General features: G+C 44.8%; 1 protein-coding gene and 1 long non-coding RNA gene across 2 annotated transcripts; one reads left to right on the forward strand and one right to left on the reverse strand.

Moving 5' to 3' along the window:
* Positions 1-7902: 7902 nt before the first annotated feature.
* Positions 7903-10280, reverse strand: LOC135507444 (uncharacterized). Its single transcript, XR_010450667.1, has 5 exons — positions 9908-10280; positions 9794-9829; positions 9141-9695; positions 8748-8859; positions 7903-8653 (listed from the first exon to the last, which is right to left on the reverse strand). It is a non-coding gene; the product is annotated as an uncharacterized LOC135507444 (long non-coding RNA).
* A 4951-nt stretch (positions 10281-15231) lies between these two features.
* LOC135507541 (atlastin-1-like) lies at positions 15232-19779 on the forward strand. Its single transcript, XM_064927049.1, has 2 exons — positions 15232-15265; positions 19502-19779. Exons 1-2 carry the CDS (start codon positions 15232-15234, stop codon positions 19777-19779), a joined length of 312 nt encoding a protein of 103 aa, XP_064783121.1.
* The last annotated feature ends 1713 nt before the right edge of the window (positions 19780-21492 follow it).

The raw sequence follows: 21492 nt of genomic DNA on the forward strand, positions 1-21492 counted from the left end.
AGCGGAACATGAGTTTATATTTCTCTCCCTGGAGAAATGTGATGTTATTGGTCACATACACATGGTTAACAGATGTTATTGGTCACATACACATGGTTAACAGATGTTATTGGTCACATACGCATGGTTAGCAGATGTTATTGGTCACATACGCATGGTTAACAGATGTTATTGGTCACATACACATGGTTAGCAGATGTTATTGGTCACATACGCATGGTTAGCAGATGTTATTGGTCACATACGCATGGTTAACAGATGTTATTGGTCACATACGCATGGTTAACAGATGTTATTGGTCACATACGCATGGTTAACAGATGTTATTGGTCACATACGCATGGTTAACAGATGTTATTGGTCACATACACATGGTTAGCAGATGTTATTGGTCACATACACATGGTTAGCAGATGTTATTGGTCACATACGCATGGTTAACAGATGTTATTGGTCACATACGCATGGTTAACAGATGTTATTGGTCACATACGCATGGTTAACAGATGTTATTGGTCACATACGCATGGTTAACAGATGTTATTGGTCACATACGCATGGTTAACAGATGTTATTGGTCACATACGCATGGTTAACAGATGTTATTGGTCACATACGCATGGTTAACAGATGTTATTGGTCACATACGCATGGTTAACAGATGTTATTGGTCACATACGCATGGTTAACAGATGTTATTGGTCACATACGCATGGTTAACAGATGTTATTGGTCACATACGCATGGTTAACAGATGTTATTGGTCACATACGCATGGTTAACAGATGTTATTGGTCACATACGCATGGTTAACAGATGTTATTGGTCACATACGCATGGTTAACAGATGTTATTGGTCACATACGCATGGTTAACAGATGTTATTGGTCACATACACATGGTTAACAGATGTTATTGGTCACATACACATGGTTAACAGATGTTATTGGTCACATACACATGGTTAACAGATGTTATTGGTCACATACACATGGTTAACAGATGTTATTGGTCACATACACATGGTTAGCAGATGTTATTGGTCACATTTTTTTTTTTTTTACCTTTATTTAACCAGGCAAGTCAGTTAAGAACAAATTCTTATTTTAATGACGGCCTAGGAACAGTGGGTTAACTGCCTGTTCAGGGGCAGAACGACAGGTTTTGTACCTTGTCAGCTCGGGGATTTGAGCTTGCAACCTTTCGGTTACTAGTCCAATGCTCTAACCACTAGGCTACATTGCTGCCCCGACATACACATGGTTAACAGATGTTATTGGTCACATACACATGGTTAACAGATGTTATTGGTCACATACACATGGTTAACATATGTTATTGGTCACATACACATGGTTAACAGATGTTATTGCAAGTGTAGCGAAATGCTTGTGCTTCTAGTTCCTCCAGTGCAGTAATATCTAACAAGTAATCTAACAATTCCCCAACAACTACCTAATACACACAAATCTAAAGGGTGAATGAGAATATATGTACATATAAATATATGGATGAGTGATGGCTGACCGGCATAGGCAAGGTGCAATAGATTATATTTTTTTATACCATAGACAGTATATACATATATGAGTAATGTAAGATATGTAAACAGTATTAAAGTGGCATTAAAGTGGCATTTTTAAAGTGACTCGTGATCCATTTATTAAAGTGGCCAGTGATTGGGTCTCAGTGTAGGAAGCAGCCTCTCTGAGTCAGTGATTGCTGTTTAACAGTCTGATGGCCTTGAGATAGAAGCTGTTTCTCAGTCTCTCGGTCCCAGCTTTGATGCACCTGTACTGACCTCTCCTTCTGGATGGTAGCGGGGTGAACAGGCATTGGCTCGGGTGGTTGTTGTCCTTAATGATATTTTTTGCCTTCCTGTGACATCGGGTGTTATAGGTGTCATGGAGGGCAGGTAGTTTGCCCCCAGTGATCCATTATATGAATGGGAACAGTTCCGTTAAATTAAAGCATGGCACTTCTCCTAGATTTGATTTGAAAAGAGGAATTAGGCAAGGGTGCCCAATTTTGCCTTACCTCTTCCTGCTTGCAACCCAACTTCTTACAAGTTTTGTTAAATCAAGTGATATAAAAGGGATCTCTATACCTGACAGAGATATTAAAAGGGATTTCTATTGCTGACAGAGATATTAAAATGGATCTCTATTGCTGACAGAGATATTAAAAGGGATCTCTATTGCTGACAGAGATATTAAAATGGATCTCTATAGCTGACAGAGATATTAAAAGGGATCTCTATTGCTGACAGAGATATTAAAAGGGATCTCTATTGCTGACAGAGATATTAAAAGGGATCTCATTAGCTGACAGAGATATTAAAAGGGATCTCAATAGCTGACAGAGATATTAAAAGGGATCTCTATTGCAGACAGAGATATTAAAAGGGATCTCTATTGCAGACAGAGATATTAAAAGGGATCTCTATTGCAGACAGAGATATTAAAATGGATCTCTATTGCAGACAGAGATATTAAAAGGGATCTCTATTGCAGACAGAGATATTAAAAGGGATCTCTATTGCAGACAGAGATATTAAAAGGGATCTCTATTGCAGACAGAGATATTAAAAGGGATCTCTATTGCAGACAGAGATATTAAAAGGGATCTCTATTGCAGACAGAGATATTAAAAGGGATCACTATTGCAGACAGAGATATTAAAATGGATCTCTATTGCAGACACAGATATTAAAAGGGATCTCTATTGCAGACAGAGATATTAAAAGGGATCTCTATTGCAGACAGAGATATTAAAAGGGATCTCTATTGCAGACAGAGATATTAAAAGGGATCTCTATTGCAGACAGATATATTAAAAGGGATCTCTATAGCTGACAGAGATATTAAAAGGGATCTCAATTGCAGACAGAGATATTAAAAGGGATCTCTATTGCAGACAGAGATATTAAAAGGGATCTCTATTGCTGACAGAGATATTAAAAGGGATCTCTATAGCTGACAGAGATATTAAAAGGGATCTCTATAGCTGACAGAGATATTAAAAGGGATCTCTATTGCAGACAGTGTGTCACGATCGTCATAAGGTGCGGACCAAAATGCAGCGTGGTATGTGTTCATGATGTTTTTTTAATTAAAGAAAACACTGAATACAAACTATACAAAACAATAAACGAATAACAACCGTGAAGCTATAATGAGAACTGTGCTGACACAAGAAACTAACATAGACAATCACCCACAAACAAACAGTGAAACCCAGGCTACCTAAGTATGATTCTCAATCAGAGACAACTAATGACACCTGCCTCTGATTGAGAACCATACTAGGCCGAAACATAGAAATCCCAAAATCATAGAAAAACAAACATAGACTGCCCACCCCAACTCACGCCCTGACCATACTAAATAATGACAAAACAAAGGAAATAAAGGTCAGAACGTGACACAGATATATTGAAAGGGGTCTCTATTGCTGACAGAGGTATTAAAAGGGGTCTCTATTGCTGACAGAGATATTAAAAGGGGTCTCTATTGCAGACAGAGATATTAAATGGGATCTCTACTGCCGACAGAGATATTATCATCAGTCAGCTTACAGGTGACACCACCCTCATTTTGAAAGATGCTGACCAGATTCCTAGGGCAGTCGACGTGATAAATATTTTTTCCAAAGCATCTGGTCTTTGTCTAAACCTTAATAAGTGTGAATTGTTTGCCCTTAAAGATAGTGTGATACCCTCTATATGCAATATTCCAGTCTAGGAAAAAGTAACATACCTTGGGATAACCATATGTAAGGATCAACAGGAAAGATGTTCATTCAATGTCACCTATTATTGAAAGAAAAACAACTAAAAGAAGTTCAACTATTGGTTGCAGAGGGATTTATCCTTGAAAGGTCGAGTACTGCTTTCTAAAGTTGAAGGTATCTCCAGACTTACTTATGCAGCCCAGTCCCCTACACACAGCCCAGTCCCATACACACAGCCCAGTCCCCTACACACAGCCCAGTCCCCTACACACAGCCCAGTCCCTTACATACAGCCCAGTCCCTACACACAGCCCAGTCCCTACATACAGCCCAGTCCCCTACATGTAGCCCAGTCCCCTACACACAGCCCAGTCCCCTACACACAGCCCAGTCCCCTACACACAGCCCAGTCCCCTACACACAGCCCAGTCCCTACACACAGCCCAGTCCCCTACATGTAGCCCAGTCCCTACACACAGCCCAGTCCCTACATACAGCCCAGTCCCTACACACAGCCCAGTCCCTACATGCAGCCCAGTCCCGTACACACAGCCCAGTCCCTACACACAGCCCAGTCCCTACATGCAGCCCAGTCCCCTACACACAGCCCAGTCCCTACACACAGCCCAGTCCCTACACACAGCCCAGTCCCTACACACAGCCCAGTCCCTACATGCAGCCCAGTCCCCTACACACAGCCCAGTCCCTACACACAGCCCAGTCCCCTACACACAGCCCAGTCCCCTACACACAGCCCAGTCCCCTACACACAGCCCAGTCCCCTACACACAGCCCAGTCCCCTACACACAGCCCAGTCCCTACACACAGCCCAGTCCCTACACACAGCCCAGTCCCTACATACAGCCCAGTCCCTACACACAGCCCAGTCCCTACATGCAGCCCAGTCCCCTACACACAGCCCAGTCCCTACACACAGCCCAGTCCCTACATGCAGCCCAGTCCCCTACACTCAGCCCAGTCCCTACACACAGCCCAGTCCCTACACACAGCCCAGTCCCTACATGCAGCCCAGTCCCCTACACACAGCCCAGTCCCTACACACAGCCCAGTCCCCACATACAGCCCAGTCCCCTACACACAGCCCAGACCCTACACACAGCCCAGTCCCCTACATGTAGCCCAGTCCCTACACACAGCCCAGTCCCTACACACAGCCCAGTCCCTACATGCAGCCCAGTCCCCTAAACACAGCCCAGTCCCTACACACAGCCCAGTCCCCTACACACAGACCAGTCCCTACATACAGCCCAGTCCCCTACATACAGCCCAGTCCCCTACACACAGCCCAGTCCCCTACACACAGCCCAGTCCCTACATACAGCCCAGTCCCCTACATACAGCCCAGTCCCGACACACAGCCCAGTCCCTACATACAGCCCAGTCCCCTACACACAGCCCAGTCCCTACATACAGCCCAGTCCCCTACACACAGCCCAGTCCCCTACACACAGCCCAGTCCCTACACACAGCCCAGTCCCCTACATGTAGCCCAGTCCCTACACACAGCCCAGTCCCTACATACAGCCCAGTCCCTACACACAGCCCAGTCCCTACATGCAGCCCAGTCCCCTACACACAGCCCAGTCCCTACACACAGCCCAGTCCCTACATGCAGCCCAGTCCCCTACACACAGCCCAGTCCCTACACACAGCCCAGTCCCTACACACAGCCCAGTCCCTACATGCAGCCCAGTCCCCTACACACAGCCCAGTCCCTACACACAGCCCAGTCCCCACATACAGCCCAGTCCCCTACACACAGCCCAGTCCCTACACACAGCCCAGTCCCCTACATGTAGCCCAGTCCCTACACACAGCCCAGTCCCTACATACAGCCCAGTCCCTACACACAGCCCAGTCCCTACATGCAGCCCTGTCCCCTACACACAGCCCAGTCCCTACACACAGCCCAGTCCCTACATGCATCCCAGTCCCCTACACACAGCCCAGTCCCTACACACAGCCCAGTCCCTACACACAGCCCAGTCCCCTACACACAGCCCAGTCCCTACACACAGCCCAGTCCCTACATGCAGCCCAGTCCCCTACACACAGCCCAGTCCCCTACACACAGCCCAGTCCCCTACACACAGCCCAGTCCCCTACATGCAGCCCAGTCCCCTACACGCAGCCCAGTCCCGACATACAGCCCAGTCCCTACACACAGCCCAGTCCCCTACATACAGCCCAGTCCCTACATGCAGCCCAGTCCCCTACATACAGCCCAGTCCCTATATGCAGCCCAGTCCATACATGCAGCCCAGTCCCTACATACAGCCCGGTCCCTACATACAGCCCAGCCCAGCCCCTACATACAGCCCAGTCCCTACATGCAGCCCAGTCCCCTACATACAGCCCAGTCCATACATGCAGCCCAGTCCCTACACACAGCCCAGTCCCCACATACAGCCCAGTCCCCTACACACAGCCCAGTCCCTACACACAGCCCAGTCCCCTACATGTAGCCCAGTCCCTACACACAGCCCAGTCCCTACATACAGCCCAGTCCCTACACACAGCCCAGTCCCTACATGCAGCCCAGTCCCCTACACACAGCCCAGTCCCTACACACAGCCCAGTCCCTACATGCATCCCAGTCCCCTACACACAGCCCAGTCCCTACACACAGCCCAGTCCCTACACACAGCCCAGTCCCCTACACACAGCCCAGTCCCTACACACAGCCCAGTCCCTACATGCAGCCCAGTCCCCTACACACAGCCCAGTCCCCTACACACAGCCCAGTCCCCTACACACAGCCCAGTCCCCTACATGCAGCCCAGTCCCCTACACGCAGCCCAGTCCCGACATACAGCCCAGTCCCTACACACAGCCCAGTCCCCTACATACAGCCCAGTCCCCTACACACAGCCCAGTCCCCTACACACAGCCCAGTCCCCTACACACAGCCCAGTCCCCTACATACAGCCCAGTCCCCTACATACAGCCCAGTCCCCACATACAGCCCAGTCCCCTACATACAGCCCAGTCCCTACACACAGCCCAGTCCCCTACATGCAGCCCAGTCCCTACACACAGCCCAGTCCCCTACACACAGCCCAGTCCCCTACACGCAGCCCAGTCCCTACACGCAGCCCAGTCCCGACATCTTCACAATAAAATAGGTAGAGCGGTTGACCAGATGCTTTTCAACTTTATCTGGAAAAATCATACACTTCATATTAGGAAATCTGTCGTTATGAACACATATGAATATGGTGGCCTACATTTTTTTGTTGTTGATTTTCCTACTTTGAATAATACTTTTCAGTGTCACGGTTCTCTTCTGGTGAAAGAGAGGCAGACCAAAATGCAGCGTGGTTATTTTTGATACATCTTTAATAAAGATGAAAATAGACCAATACACAAAACCAGTGGGGAAACCCAGACCACAGCCCTACCTGGGGCCTGTTGCACAAAACTAGGATAAGGGATTAAGCCAGGATATCTTGGTGATCCTGGCTCAATTGATCTGTAATCCGGTTGCACTAAAGATGGATAGGGGGCAGGAGGATATGTTATGGTATAAATTACCATGGAGATTTATTCTGTGGAGCTAGCCTGCTCCAGACCAGGCTAAATTCCAGGATCTATTTAATCTCATCCCTAATGTCAGTCAGCAGTCACCACAAATGGAAACCAATAGTTATTTCACTGCTCACTATACATTGTTATCACATATAACTAGACCCACTGTTATTATTTAAACGTTTGTGAATTAATTTCAATGATTTTGGATAAAAAATGATTTTTAGATGATGTTGCTATCATTAGATAATTTACAGTTTCCCATAGACTATAAGGCTATATATAAAATGATAGAATATTAGGGCCACAGAGGGAAAAAAACACAAGTCATAATATTGTAACCAGTTGTTTTAAAGGAGGACAGTTGTTAAAATGACAGATGTGGGGCATTTCGTGAAATTGTACTTCAGTATGGTTTCATAAACAAAGACATGCTGATGTGCCAGAATATTAAGTATCACATTGTCATAAGTATCAAAACTGTAAAAACAATATGTAGCTTTTCTGCAGAAAGAACCAGCCTCATAAATGTATGACTTTATCCTTTTTCTTCAGTGTGGCCCTAGTACTCTGTCATATAAACAAATACACATTCCATATGAATATAAAAACACAATGTGTAACATTATGTTCCTTTATTGAATAAGGACAAAACAAAGCAGGTAAACCATCAGCTCCTTTCGAAACTGAAGTCACAGTGACTCTACAAGATGGAAAGCACAGAATCCAAGCATATTATACAAAATGATACATACACATTCAAAGGTCTGTATATAACACACCCTGCATGTCTGCACACTAAAATAAATGCAGGACAAATCCATACACATCAACTGAACAGACAAATGAATGGATGCAGTAGCCTCCCTGCAGCCTTGTATTACACACAGTATACCGCACAAACATCATAAGAGGCCAAATTCGTCAAAAAACGAACCCAAAAAAACCCAAATTCCTCTGCCACCGCAGGACATATTTAACCAAAATTGAAAGCACACATACTAACTAAAATAATTCAACACATATTGGTCCCTCAGCAGCCGACCACTGTCGTCATCAGTGAAGATTGCCGGATTGTCCCAGTCCATGGCTGGTGGCACTCTGGGGGCCCTCTCCTTCCTCAGGCAGGCCACATTGTGGAGGACAGCACAAGCCACAGTAATATCACATGCCCTAACAGGGCTGACCCTTAATTTGTGAAGGCAGTGAAAGCGTGCCTTCAGGAGGCCAAAGGTCATTTCAACTCTGGCCCTGGTCCTGGCATGGGCATGGTTGTAGGCCTGCTGTGCTTCCTGGGGGTCTGTGAAAGGTGTCAGGAGAAAAGGCTGGCAGCCATACCCCTGTCTCCCAGCAACACACCAGAGAATTCACCTGTCAACACAAAATCTCATCATTACTACCTCATAAACACAGTGATATTCTTGACACAGCCATGATGGTTATAAATAGGGGTTGTGTGGCTTACCTTGTGATAGGCACTGATAGATTTCAGAGGCCCGAAAGATTCTGGAGTCATGGACTGAGCCAGGCCATTTTGCCACAACATTGCTGATCACACAGTCAGCATTGCAGACCATCTGAAATCATAAGATGAGGAATATTACACCAATCAATGCACATCACTGGCAATGCAGAGTGTTCGTCAATGGACAATATCAAAAAGTTATGTTCACCTGAACATTAATGCTGTGAAAGGATTTCCTATTCACAAAATCGGCCTCATGGGCACCTGAGGGGGCTTTTATCCTTATGTGTGTGCAGTCCACTGCACCAATGACATTGGGGAAACCTGTCACACAAAGTAATGAGTATCCTACTATGTGTTAACAGTTGTCCTGTAATTTGTAGATCCTCTTACCTGCAATCCTATAGAACTCCTCTTTGATGTCACAGAGTCTTCTGTGGCCAGGGAAGGAGATGAAGACATCTGCTAATGCTTTGATAGCCAGACACACACTCCTTATTGTGCGGCAAATTGTGGCCTTGTTCAGCTGTTCTGCATCCCCCACTGAGTACAGGAAGGCTCCACTAGCAAAAAAGCGCAAGGCCACACAAACCATTTGCTCCACACTCAGTGCATGGCTCCGTGCAGTGCGGTGCTTAATCCTGGGACCCAGTAGTCTGCATAGATACCTGATGCCATCTGCAGAAAACCTGTATCTTTCATATAGATGGTCATCAGGGAAGGCCAGTGGGTCCAACCGGTCCCTGAAGACCCTTTCTCGCCTGAAGGCTCTCCTCAGCACAAGTGCTTCTTCATCCACCACATCTCGCACGAATGGGCATGCCATTGTCAGAGCAGAAAGGAACACACAATTTTGGGCCTTCATATAGGCTAGTGGCCACACCTGGTGCTGGGGGGGTGGGCTAAAGAGGGCGATGCCTTATAACGATGACTTGGTTGTACTGATTGCTGGGAAAATAAAAAAAACCTTAGAAAGATGCCACCGTCCTGTGTGCTCACAATAAGAGCTCATATGTCATGGCTCACTTGACTTTACGAGAATATACCTAATTTTTATTTTGAGCTGTGTCATCTTCTTGGAGCTGGGGAGGAAAGAAAAATAATGATTAATACATTTGTGTTACAGTTAGCATACAGTGTACATTGAAGGCATATCTCACCTCCCTCTCAAGTTTTTTTATTTCAAGGTCCAGTTTCCTAATTGTCCTCTTTTTTATTTCGGACTCCAGTGCAAGATTTTCCATCTTTTTCTTCTTGTACTGAATGTCTATGTCTGCCAGTTCTATTTGGCGCCGGAGGTGGTTGCCATACAACTTTCTGATAGCTTGTGAGCTCTGTGAACACAATACAATTAGCGCAGCTGGAATTTGGCAGGATGTGGTGTCCTTTTATTAATACGCACTATGTTGCCAGGCTGGTTTTCCCACTGTATAGCATCTGGGTCCTGTAAAATAAATTAGATTTTTTGATTTTGATGAGGACTCCTCACCATTGTAGAGTAAATAGTACTTTCACAGTCTTAACATGATACCTCATGCCTTCTGGAATCCAGAGAGATGGTCTCCTCCTCATCATCGTCTCCATCATGTGCTGTTGCTGCTGCACTGGGGCCTTCACCCTATCACATTTAATCGGATTCATATTGAAGCTAGTAGACAAGACATGCCAGGCCTACAGTATGCCTTTGATGGAGTACTCACTGGATCAGCATCGTCTGGTGCTTGTGCTGGTGGCTCTAACAGGAACACAGTGCTGCCAGACACTGCAAGGCAATAGGTAAACCAAAGTCAGACAGTCCAAATTGATTCAATATGAATGTGGTTGTATCCCATGTAGAGATGGAAGGACATACCTTGAATGAAGCGGGTGGCATCTTGGGAGGAACCTATGCTCGTCTCTTTCCCCCAGGGATCCCCTCTAAGACGGGCCTGCCTTTATTTAGCTCCAAGGCCATGTCCTCTGCTGGGGTAAGGTCAGCCTTTGGTGACCCACCACCCGTGCCTTGTCTGTGGGTATTCTTTTTCACTGCTAAAACAGTACAGACAATGTGTGAGCAGGCACCTTCTGGGTACAATATATGCTTGTGCTTTGTTAAATATTAGTCAGGGACCATACCATTCTGCAGAATGTTCTTGTATTTGATTTTGACCTGCTGCCATGTCCGTTTTGGCCCGTTCATGTTTAATCTACACACACACACACACACACACACACACACACACACACACACACACACACACACACACACACACACACACATTTAATGGAGTCACACTGCAAAAAATTACTTGGTATTCTTGTCTTGTTTTCAGTAAAAATATCAAAAAATTTATCATAGCTTTATACAGTGTGATGGAGTTACTTTACACAATTTCACTCATATCTGCAGTGCATTTCAATTAAAAATTTAACCGTTTCATAATTACAGTACAACTGCATTTTTGGAGATGATCTGCTTTTCATAGGCTAATATTCTTAGCGTGGTTGTTAATATATAAACCTAATTTTCACCTGCGTAGGTATTTTCATATGTAACAATAACGATGTTTTGTAGAGAAACAAGTCTTGATTTTTAAAGAACTGGTTTAATAATCATATCCTGCTGGTGAGTCAACTTTTTAATGCAGAAGGATTGTTACACAATTATGAGGATTTAAAAAAAATCTCGTTACAATATCCCTGTTACACCTAGAGAGTTCGCCATAGTCTTTGATGCTATTCCATCTGGAACTCTCATGTTGTTTAGAGGTGTAACCAGACCTCTATGTCACAACTTACTGGAATACATTTGTCAATAATATCTGTTGGGGGAAAAAAGCATGTTTATTACCACACAAACACCTGCTTGTTAATTAACAAGGTGAAAGAGGTCTCTTTCAGAATGATCCATAAGTATATGACCCTGTGAATCATTACCTGAAGAAACTCAACAAAAAAAAGACATTAACATTAACTGTAGTTTTTGTGTTGAGCATCCAGAAACAGTTGAGCATTTATTTTGGCATTGTCTACATTTAAAGAAACTATGGAAAGATATTCATAGATTTATAATTGTTAACATTCTTGATGACTTTTGTTTTTATGGGAAAATGTGCTGCTCGGTTTCCTTAACTATAAAAAGGATATAGAAAAACAATTTTACCTCATAAATCTAATTATGCTAATGTGAAAGGTAATATTCATATATGTAAATTCACTCATGTAAAACCACTCTTCCGTGTTTTCTGTAAGGAATTCTAGCAGTACATTAAGACCATTCAAAAATTGTCGAATAAGAAAGCTCTTAAAACAATCCACATGTGTGCATCCGCTAAGGTCGGCAGGGTGGCAGGGTAACCTAGTGGTTAGAGTGTAGAGGTGGCAGGGTAGCCTAGTGGTTAGAGTGTAGAGGCGGCAGGGTAGCCTAGTGGTTAGAGTGGAGGGGTGGCAGGGTAACCTAGTGGTTAGAGTGTAAGGTGGCAGGGTAGCCTAGTGGTTAGAGTGTAGAGGCGGCAGGGTGCCTAGTGGTTTAGCCTAGTGGTTAGAGTGTAGAGGCGGCAGGGTAGCCTAGTGGTTAGAGTGTAGAGGCGGCAGGGTAACCTATTGGTTAGAGTGTAGAGGCGGCAGGGTAGCCTAGTGGTTAGAGTGTAGAGGCGGCAGGGTAACCTAGTGGTTAGAGTGTAGAGAAGCAGGGTAGCCTAGTGGTTAGGTAGAGGCGGCAGGGTAGCCTAGTGGTTAGCCTAGTGGTTAGAGTGTAGAGGAAGGCAGGGTAACCATGGGAGTGTAGAGAAGGCCTAGTGGTTAGAGTGTAGAGAAGGCAGGGTAACCTAGTGGTTAGAGTGTAGAGGCGGCAGGGTAGCCTAGTGGTTAGAGTGTAGAGAAGGAAGGCAGGGTAACCTAGGGTAGAGGCGGCAGGGTAACCTAGTGGTTAGAGTGTAGAGAAGGCAGGGTAGCCTAGTGGTTAGAGTGTAGAGGAGGCAGGGTAACCTAGTGGTTAGAGTGTAGAGAAGGCAGGGTAACCTAATGGTTAGAGTGTAGAGAAGGCAGGGTAGCCTAGTGGTTAGAGTGTAGAGGCGGCAGGGTAACCTAGTGGTTAGAGTGTAGAGGCGGCAGGGTAGCCTAGTGGTTAGAGTGTAGAGGCGGCAGGGTAACCTAGTGGTTAGAGTGTAGAGGCGGCAGGGTAACCTAGTGGTTAGAGTGTAGAGAAGGCAGGGTAGCCTAGTGGTTAGAGTGTAGAGGCGGCAGTGTAGCCTAGTGGTTAGAGTGTAGAGAAGGCAGGGTAGCCTAGTGGTTAGAGTGGAGGGGCGGCAGGGTAACCTAGTGGTTAGAGTGTAGAGGCGGCAGGGTAGCCTAGTGGTTAGAGTGTAGAGAAGGCAGGGTAGCCTAGTGGTTAGAGTGGAGGGGCGGCAGGGTAACCTAGTGGTTAGAGTGTAGAGGCGGCAGGGTAGCCTAGTGGTTAGAGTGTAGAGGCGGCAGGGTAGCCTTGTGGTTAGAGTGTAGAGGCGGCAGGGTAGCCTAGTGGTTAGAGTGTAGAGGCGGCAGGGTAGCCTAGTGGTTAGAGTGTAGAGGCGGCAGGGTAGCCTAGTGGTTAGAGTGTAGAGGAGGTAGGGTAACCTAGTGGTTAGAGTGTAGAGGAGGTAGGGTAACCTAGTGGTTAGAGCGTTGGACTAGTAACCGGAAGGTTGCAAGTTCAAACCCCCGAGCTGACAAGATACAAACCTGTCGTTCTGCCCCTGAACAGGCAGTTAACCCACTGTTCCTAGGCTGTCATTAAAAATAAGAATTTGTTCTTAACTGACTTGCCAGGTTAAATAAAAAAAAAGGTCTTTGTATAATTTGTTGCATATATTGTCTGTTTGTATACTTCTTGTGTGTATTGTTTACTGTTTTCTTCTGCAATAATTTAAACATATATATATTGTATATATATATATATATACACACACTACCGGTCAAAAGTTTTAGAACACCTCCTCATTCAGTCCAACTCATCCAAACCATCTCAATGGGGTTGAGGTCGGGTGATTGTGGAGGCCAGGTCATCTGATGCAGCACTCCACTCTCCTTCATGGTCAAATAGCCCTTACACAGCCTGGAGGTGTGTTGGGTCATTGTCCTGTTGAAAAACAAGTTATTGTCCCACTAAGGCCAAACCAGATGGGATGGTGTATCACTGCCTAATGCTGTGATAGCTATGCTGTTTAAGTGTGCCTTGAATTCTAAATAAATCCCAGACAGTGTCACCAGCAAAGCACCCCCCACACCACAACACCTCCTCCTCCATGCTTCACGGTGGGAAATACACATGCAGAGATCATCCGTTCACCCACACCGCATCTCACAAAGGAAACAGTGGTTTGAACCAAAAATCTCCAATTTGGACTCCAGACCAAAGGACAGATTTCCACCAGTCTAATGTCCATTACTCGTGTTTCTTGACCCAAGCAAGTCTCTTCTCCTTACTGGTGTCATGGTTTCTTTGCAGCAATTCAACCATGAAAACCTGATTCACACAGTCTCCTCTGAACAGTTGATGTTGAGATGTGTCTGTTACTTGAACTCTGTGGAGCATTTATTTGGCCTGCAATTTCTGAGGCTGGTAACTCTAATGAACTGATCCTCTGCAGCAGAGGTAACTCCGGGTCTTCCTTTCCTGTGGAGGTCCTCATGAGAGCCAGTTTCATCATAGCACTTGATGGTTTTTGCGACTGCACTTGAATAAATGTTCAAAGTTCCTGAAATGTTCCGTTATTGACTGATCTTCATGTTTTAAAGTCACGATGGACTGTCATTTCTCTTTGTTTATATGAGCTGTTCTTGCCATAATATTGACTTGGTCTGTTACCAAATAGGACTATCTTCTGCATACCACCTACCTTGTCACAACACAACTGATTGGCTCAAACGCATTAAGAAGGAAAGAAATTCCAAAAATGAACTTTTAAGAAGTTACACCTGTTAATTGAAATGCATTCCATGTGACTACCTCATGAAGCTGGTTGAGAGAATGCCAAGTGTGTGCAAAGCTGTCATCAAAGCGAAGGGTGGCTATATCAAGAATCTCAAATATAAAATGTATTTTGATTTGTTTAACACTTTTTCGGTTACTACATGATTCCATATGCGTTATTTCATAGTTTTGATGTCTTCACTATTATTCTATGTAGAAAATAGTACAAATAAAGAAAAACCCTTGAATGAGCAGGTGTTCTAATACTTTTGAACGGTAGTGTATATATATATTGTTTAAAAAAAAATAGTTTTTTTTTTAGTTAGCAGTATCTTTATAACGCCCCCCCACACACACACACACAAAAACGACAACCATTGAAACAGCACCTACTGGCGGCGGATACAGATACTGCACACCCAACTCCCGTCAGCTTCAGCATCCTCCCTTTATGAGCCTTCTCCTCCGTGTCGGATTTAATAGGCTCATCCATAGCTCCGGTGTCTCCATGACAGCCGTTTAGGATTGCACATACAGTCAACAGAAAGGAACACCATGGCGAGAAACCGTAAAGACAGAGACAGCTGGGGTGAGTGGTTCATCATTATGAAGACTACTAAATTGGTCATCTGCAGACCGCATAATAAGCGGTTCACTAGGCTACAGAGAGGCTCAGCAATGCCGCTGAATGGATGTTTGTGTATGAATCATGATGTAGCAGTCGTTGCCATGTTTGCATGTTGTTCTCCGAACACATCGTTATTATATATCTATTCAATTCTCAACCACAGCGGAAACGCTGGCCTGGACCAGACCCAACCAAGTCCCACTGATAAACTAATATAAACCCAAGCCAAGCGTCTACTATATTCACTCTACAGGCCAGTGCAGTGTCTGTCTAAGCATCCCGATCCACGCACCCTTTGGAATTATTCTGGCATAGAATAACGAACGGCAGCAGTACAAACACAACTCTAGAATTAACCAGTATTGGATAATGAAATTACCTGTCAAGGCGATGCTACAGGCGATAGGGGATACGGGTGGACCTGAAGCAAACAGATGACATCGTCCTTACCGTTACATTTCACTCACAGCCATCGACATGTATATCTTTGGTTTTTTATATTGATGTTTTTCTCATATCTGTTTGATAAACACCAATTTTGCCACATCATTTGGGTCTGTTATCACATAGTAAAAACGAGCTTGTTATAACCATCGTCATTAGACTGACTAAGAGCTGCCCAGGTATAATGTAGCATATCATGATAGCTAAAAAGACTGGGTTGGAAACCGTAGGGTGGTATGAAATGCTATTGCTTATTATCCGAGAGAACTGAGGAACCATGAGCATGGACCGAGTTACATTTACCGTAGAGTAGACCTAGACTCTGGCTCGACTGATGCCTGAGGCTGCGCTGAAACAAGAAGGACAAGGAGCAGCTCATCTGGAGGTTGGGTTTGGCACCTTGTTCCCGATGTAGCGCACTACTTTTTGACCAGGGTCCATAGGGCTAGTATTTAATGTAGTGCACTACTTTTTGACCAGGGTCCATAGGGCTAGTATGTAATGTAGTGCACTACTTTTTGACCAGGGTCCATAGGGCTAGTATGTAATGTAGTGCTCTACTTTTTGACCAGGGTCCATAGGGCTAGTATGTAATGTAGTGCACTACTTTTTGACCAGGGTCCATAGGGCTAGTATGTAATGTAGTGCACTACTTTTTGACCAGGGTCCATAGGGCTAGTATGTAATGTAGTGCTCTACTTTTTGACCAGGGTCCATAGGGCTAGTATGTAATGTAGTGCACTACTTTTTGACCAGGGACCATAGGGCTAGTATGTAATGTAGTGCACTACTTTTTGACCAGGGTCCATAGGGCTAGTATGTAATGTAGTGCACTACTTTTTGACCAGGGTCCATAGGGCTAGTATGTAATGTAGTGCACTACTTTTTGACCAGGGTCCATAGGGCTAGTATGTAATGTAGTGCACTACTTTTTGACCAGGGTCCATAGGGCTAGTATGTAATGTAGTGCACTACTTTTTGACCAGGGTCCATAGGGCTAGTATGTAATGTAGTGCACTACTTTTTGACCAGGGTCATAGGGCTAGTATGTAATGTAGTGCACTACTTTTTGACCAGGGTCCATAGGGCTAGTATGTAATGTAGTGCACTACTTTTTGACCAGGGTCCATAGGGCTAGTATGTAATGTAGTGCACTACTTTTTGACCAGGGACCATAGGGCTAGTATGTAATGTAGTGCACTACTTTTTGACCAGGGTCCATAGGGCTAGTATGTAATGTAGTGCACTACTTTTTGACCAGGGTCCATAGGGCTAGTATGTAATGTAGTGCACTACTTTTTGACCAGGGTCCATAGGGCTAGTATGTAATGTAGTGCACTACTTTTTGACCAGGGACCATAGGGCTAGTATGTAATGTAGTGCACTACTTTTTGACCAGGATCCATAGGGCTAGTATGTAATGTAGTGCACTACTTTTTGACCAGGGTCCATAGGGCTAGTATGTAATGTAGTGCACTACTTTTTGACCAGGGACCATAGGGCTAGTATGTAATGTAGTGCACTACTTTTTGACCAGGGTCCATAGGGCTAGTATGTAATGTAGTGCACTACTTTTTGACCAGGGTCCATAGGGCTAGTATGTAATGTAGTGCACTACTTTTTGACCAGGGTCCATAGGGCTAGTATGTAATGTAGTGCACTACTTTTTGACCAGGGTCCATAGGGCTAGTATGTAATGTAGTGCGCTACTTTTTGACCAGGGTCCATAGGGCTAGTATGTAATGTAATGCACTACTTTTTGACCAGGGTCCATAGGGCTAGTATGTCATGTAGTGCACTTCATAGGGAATAGGGTGCCATTCGGGACACACTTCACTATGTTTGTTATGTCATACAAATCTCTCATCTCTCACGTCATCTGATCTTACAAATGCAGAATTAGAGCTTGGAGTGGTTGATGATATCCTGAGATTGTTGTCAGAGAGAGAGAGTTCTATCTATCAACACTTCTCTGTGTTAGCAGCCACACTTCTTGATGATATCTGATTGTTGTAGTTCTATCTATCAACACTTCTCTGTGTTAGCAGCCAGCTAACCTGTTCATGCTTGATGATATCCTGAGATTGTTGTCAGAGAGAGAGAGTTCTATCTATCAACACTTCTCTGTGTTAGCAGCCAGCTAACCTGTTCATGCTTGATGATATCCTGAGATTGTTGTCAGAGAGAGAGAGTTCTATCTATCAACACTTCTCTGTGTTAGCAGCCAGCTTACCTGTTCATGCTAACCCAAGACATTACTTCGAGGAAGGAACATGATGAAATATTGGCTATTGTCAACCACCCACACACCGATGGACAGCCACCAACACCGTGACTCTATGTCCCTCAGTCTTCTCCCTGTTAGTACACTAGACGAGCTAGGATTTTGCAGCCTACATAACCACCAGGCCTCTGGAGAGGCAGGCAGATTGTAGGCAGACTGAGTCACTGTCTTCCCGGAAAGGAAAGAGTCTCTGTCTGTCTGTCTGTCTGTCTGTCTGTCTGTCTGTCTGTCTGTCTGTCTGTCTGCCTGCCTGCCTGCCTCTCTCTGCCTCTCCTGCCTGCCTGCCTCTCCTCTCCTCTCTCTCTCTCTCTCTCTCTCTCTCTCATCCCAAATAGCACTATATTCCCTCTTTAGTACACTACTTGTGACGAAGGCACATGGGGCTCTGGTCAAATGTAGTGTACGATGGTAAGGAAGAGGGAGCCTTTTGGGAAACAAACTATACGGGCTGAGATGATATCGATGTGTTAACCACACTGGATAGACAGCTAGTATGGTATTAACAAGCCTCTAACACGTCCTGTCATTACTAAAAGGGGTCATTTCCGTATTTTAATTACATTCGCACACAGTATACTGTGAATGGTCTATTGTTTGGGTAGAGTTTCCTGCTGTAAATCAGTTAAAATAAAATTAGTATCAAATTGATCAATTTTGTAAAGCTTTTGATGGCTACCTCTTTGCTGCTTCTTCTTTCTCTGTTTATAGGATATAAAGTGTTTCCCCATTTCCCCTATACCTCAGAGGAAGGCATTGGGTGCCTAATGTTGATTGGTCAATCGATAACTGGGGGTATTATAGAGTGTGCAGTTGTGTCAGAAATGACATCCATTTTCCTGCAGGGCACTATCAGGTTTTGAAGGTGAGACCCAGATGGAGTCTGTGTCAGAGTAACAATGTTTATTATGGCAACAGGGCAGGAAAACGACAGGTCAAGGCAGGTAGGGGTCGATAACTAGAGTAGTGGGGGGAAAGGTGCAGGACGGCAGCCAGGCTCAGGGGCAGGCAGAGTGGTCAGGCAAGCGGGCTCAAGACCAGGACAGGCAAGGCTCAAAACCATGAGACTCGGGAGCAGCAGGCGTTGAGACAAACCCGCGGGTTGACTTGACAAACAAGAAGAACTGGCAACAGACAAACAGAGAACACAGGTATAAATACACAGGGGATACTGGGGAAGATGGGCAATACCTGGAGTTGGGTGGAGACAATCACAAAGACAGGTGAAGCAGATCATGGTGTGACAGGGCACAGAGCATCCTAAATGGCACCACATACAGTCAGTCGGGCTCTGGTCAAGAGTTGTTCATTACACAGGGAATGGACAGCTGCACTTGGGAACGTTACAAACATAGGATGTGCAACATTCTTTCATGTTTACATTCCCTCCCCATCATGTGACATCCCCCATCATGTGACATCCCCCATCATGTGACATCCCACATCATGTGACATCCCACATCATGTGACAGGGTCCTTCACAGACAAAGCCACCTACGACTGGAGCTCGGAGGAGGAGGAGCCTGATGGAAGTGCGCGGCCCATCCAGGTGCTGGTTGTCAAGGACGACCACACCTTCGAGCTGGACGAGGCGGCGCTGAGCCGGATCCTATTGGCCGAAGAGGTCCAGAACAGGGAAGTAGTGGCCATATCTGTGGCTGGGGCGTTCCGCAAGGGCAAGTCATTCCTCATGGACTTCATGCTGCGTTACATGTACAGCCAGGTGAGTTCAAAGGTCATGCTTGTGTAAATGATGGGGATTGGTAACCTCACTCCAGGTTGAAATGTCTCCACCCACGCCGCCAAATGATCAAATCAACTCAAAGTTAATTTGTCACGTGCGCTGAATACAACAGGTGTAGTAGACCTTACAGTGAAATGCTGAATACAACAGGTGTAGTAGACCTCACAGTGAAATGCTGAATACAACAGGTGTAGTAGACCTTACAGTGAAATGCTGAATACAACAGGTGTAGTAGACCTTACAGTGAAATGCTGAATACAACAGGTGTCATAGACCTTACAGTGAAATGCTGAATACAACAGGTGTGTAGACCTTACAGTGAAATAATACAACTCTAACCAATTGTGAAAAAAAGGTGTATTAGGTGAACAATAGGAAAGTAAAGAAATAAAACAACAGTAAAAATACAGGCTATATACAGTAGAGAGGCTCTATACAGTAGAGAGGCTCTATACAGTAGAGAGCCATATACAGTAGAGAGGCTCTATACAGTAGAGAGGCTATAGACTATATACAGTAGAAACCCCACCTCTCAATATACAGTAGGATAAGTAATCCTTCTCACCCCCCCCTCCCCCTTAATGATTTAGATGCACTATTGTAAAGTGGCTATATACAGTAGAGGGGCTATATATGACTTAAAGTAAATGTAGAGGCTATATACAGTAGTGAGGCTATATACAGTAGCGAGTCTATATACAGTAGCGAGTCTATATACAGTAGGGAGGCTAAATACAGTAGAAGCTATATACAGTAGAGGGGCTATATACAGTAGAGGGGCTATATACAGTAGAGAGGCTATATACAGTAGTGAGGCTATATACAGTAGCGAGGCTATATACAGTAGGGAGGCTAAATACAGTAGAGGGGCTATATACAGCAGAGAGGCTCTATACAGTAGAGAGGCTATACAGAGTAGAGTAGAGAGGCTATATACAGTAGTGAGGCTATATACAGTAGAGAGGCTATATACAGTAGCGAGGCTATATACAGTAGCGAGTCTATATACAGTAGGGAGGCTATATACAGTAGAGGGGCTATATACAGTAGAGAGGCTATATACAGTAGAGAGGCTATATACAGTAGCGAGGCTATATACAGTAGGAGGCTATATACAGTAGAGAGGCTATATACAGTATAGAGGCTACTTAGAGTAGAGAGGTTATATACAGTAGAGAGGCTATATACAGTAGTGAGGCTATATACAGTAGAGAGGCTATATACAGTAGCGAGACTATATACAGTAGCGAGGCTATATACAGTAGAGAGGCTATATACAGTAGAGAGGCTATATACAGTAGGGAGGCTATATACAGTAGTGAGGCTATATACAGTAGGGAGGCTATATACAGTAGTGAGGCTATATACAGTAGAGAAGCTATATACAGTAGTGAGGCTATATACAGTAGTGAGGCTATATACAGTAGTGAGGCTATATACAGTAGACAGGCTATATACAGTAGAGAGGCTACATACAGTAGACAGGCTATATACAGTAGTGAGGCTATATACAGTAGGGAGGCTATATACAGTAGTGAGGCTATATACAGAGTAGACAGGCTATATACAGTAGAGCGGCTATATACAGTAGACAGGCTATATACAGTAGAGAGGCTATTTACAGTTGTGAGGCTATATACAGTAGAGAGGCTATATACAGTAGAGAGGCTATATACAGTAGAGAGGCTATATACAGTAGCGAGGCTATATACAGTAGAC

The sequence above is a fragment of the Oncorhynchus masou genome, chromosome 21, assembly GCF_036934945.1.
Source record: "Oncorhynchus masou masou isolate Uvic2021 chromosome 21, UVic_Omas_1.1, whole genome shotgun sequence".
Lineage (NCBI taxonomy): Eukaryota > Metazoa > Chordata > Actinopteri > Salmoniformes > Salmonidae > Oncorhynchus > Oncorhynchus masou.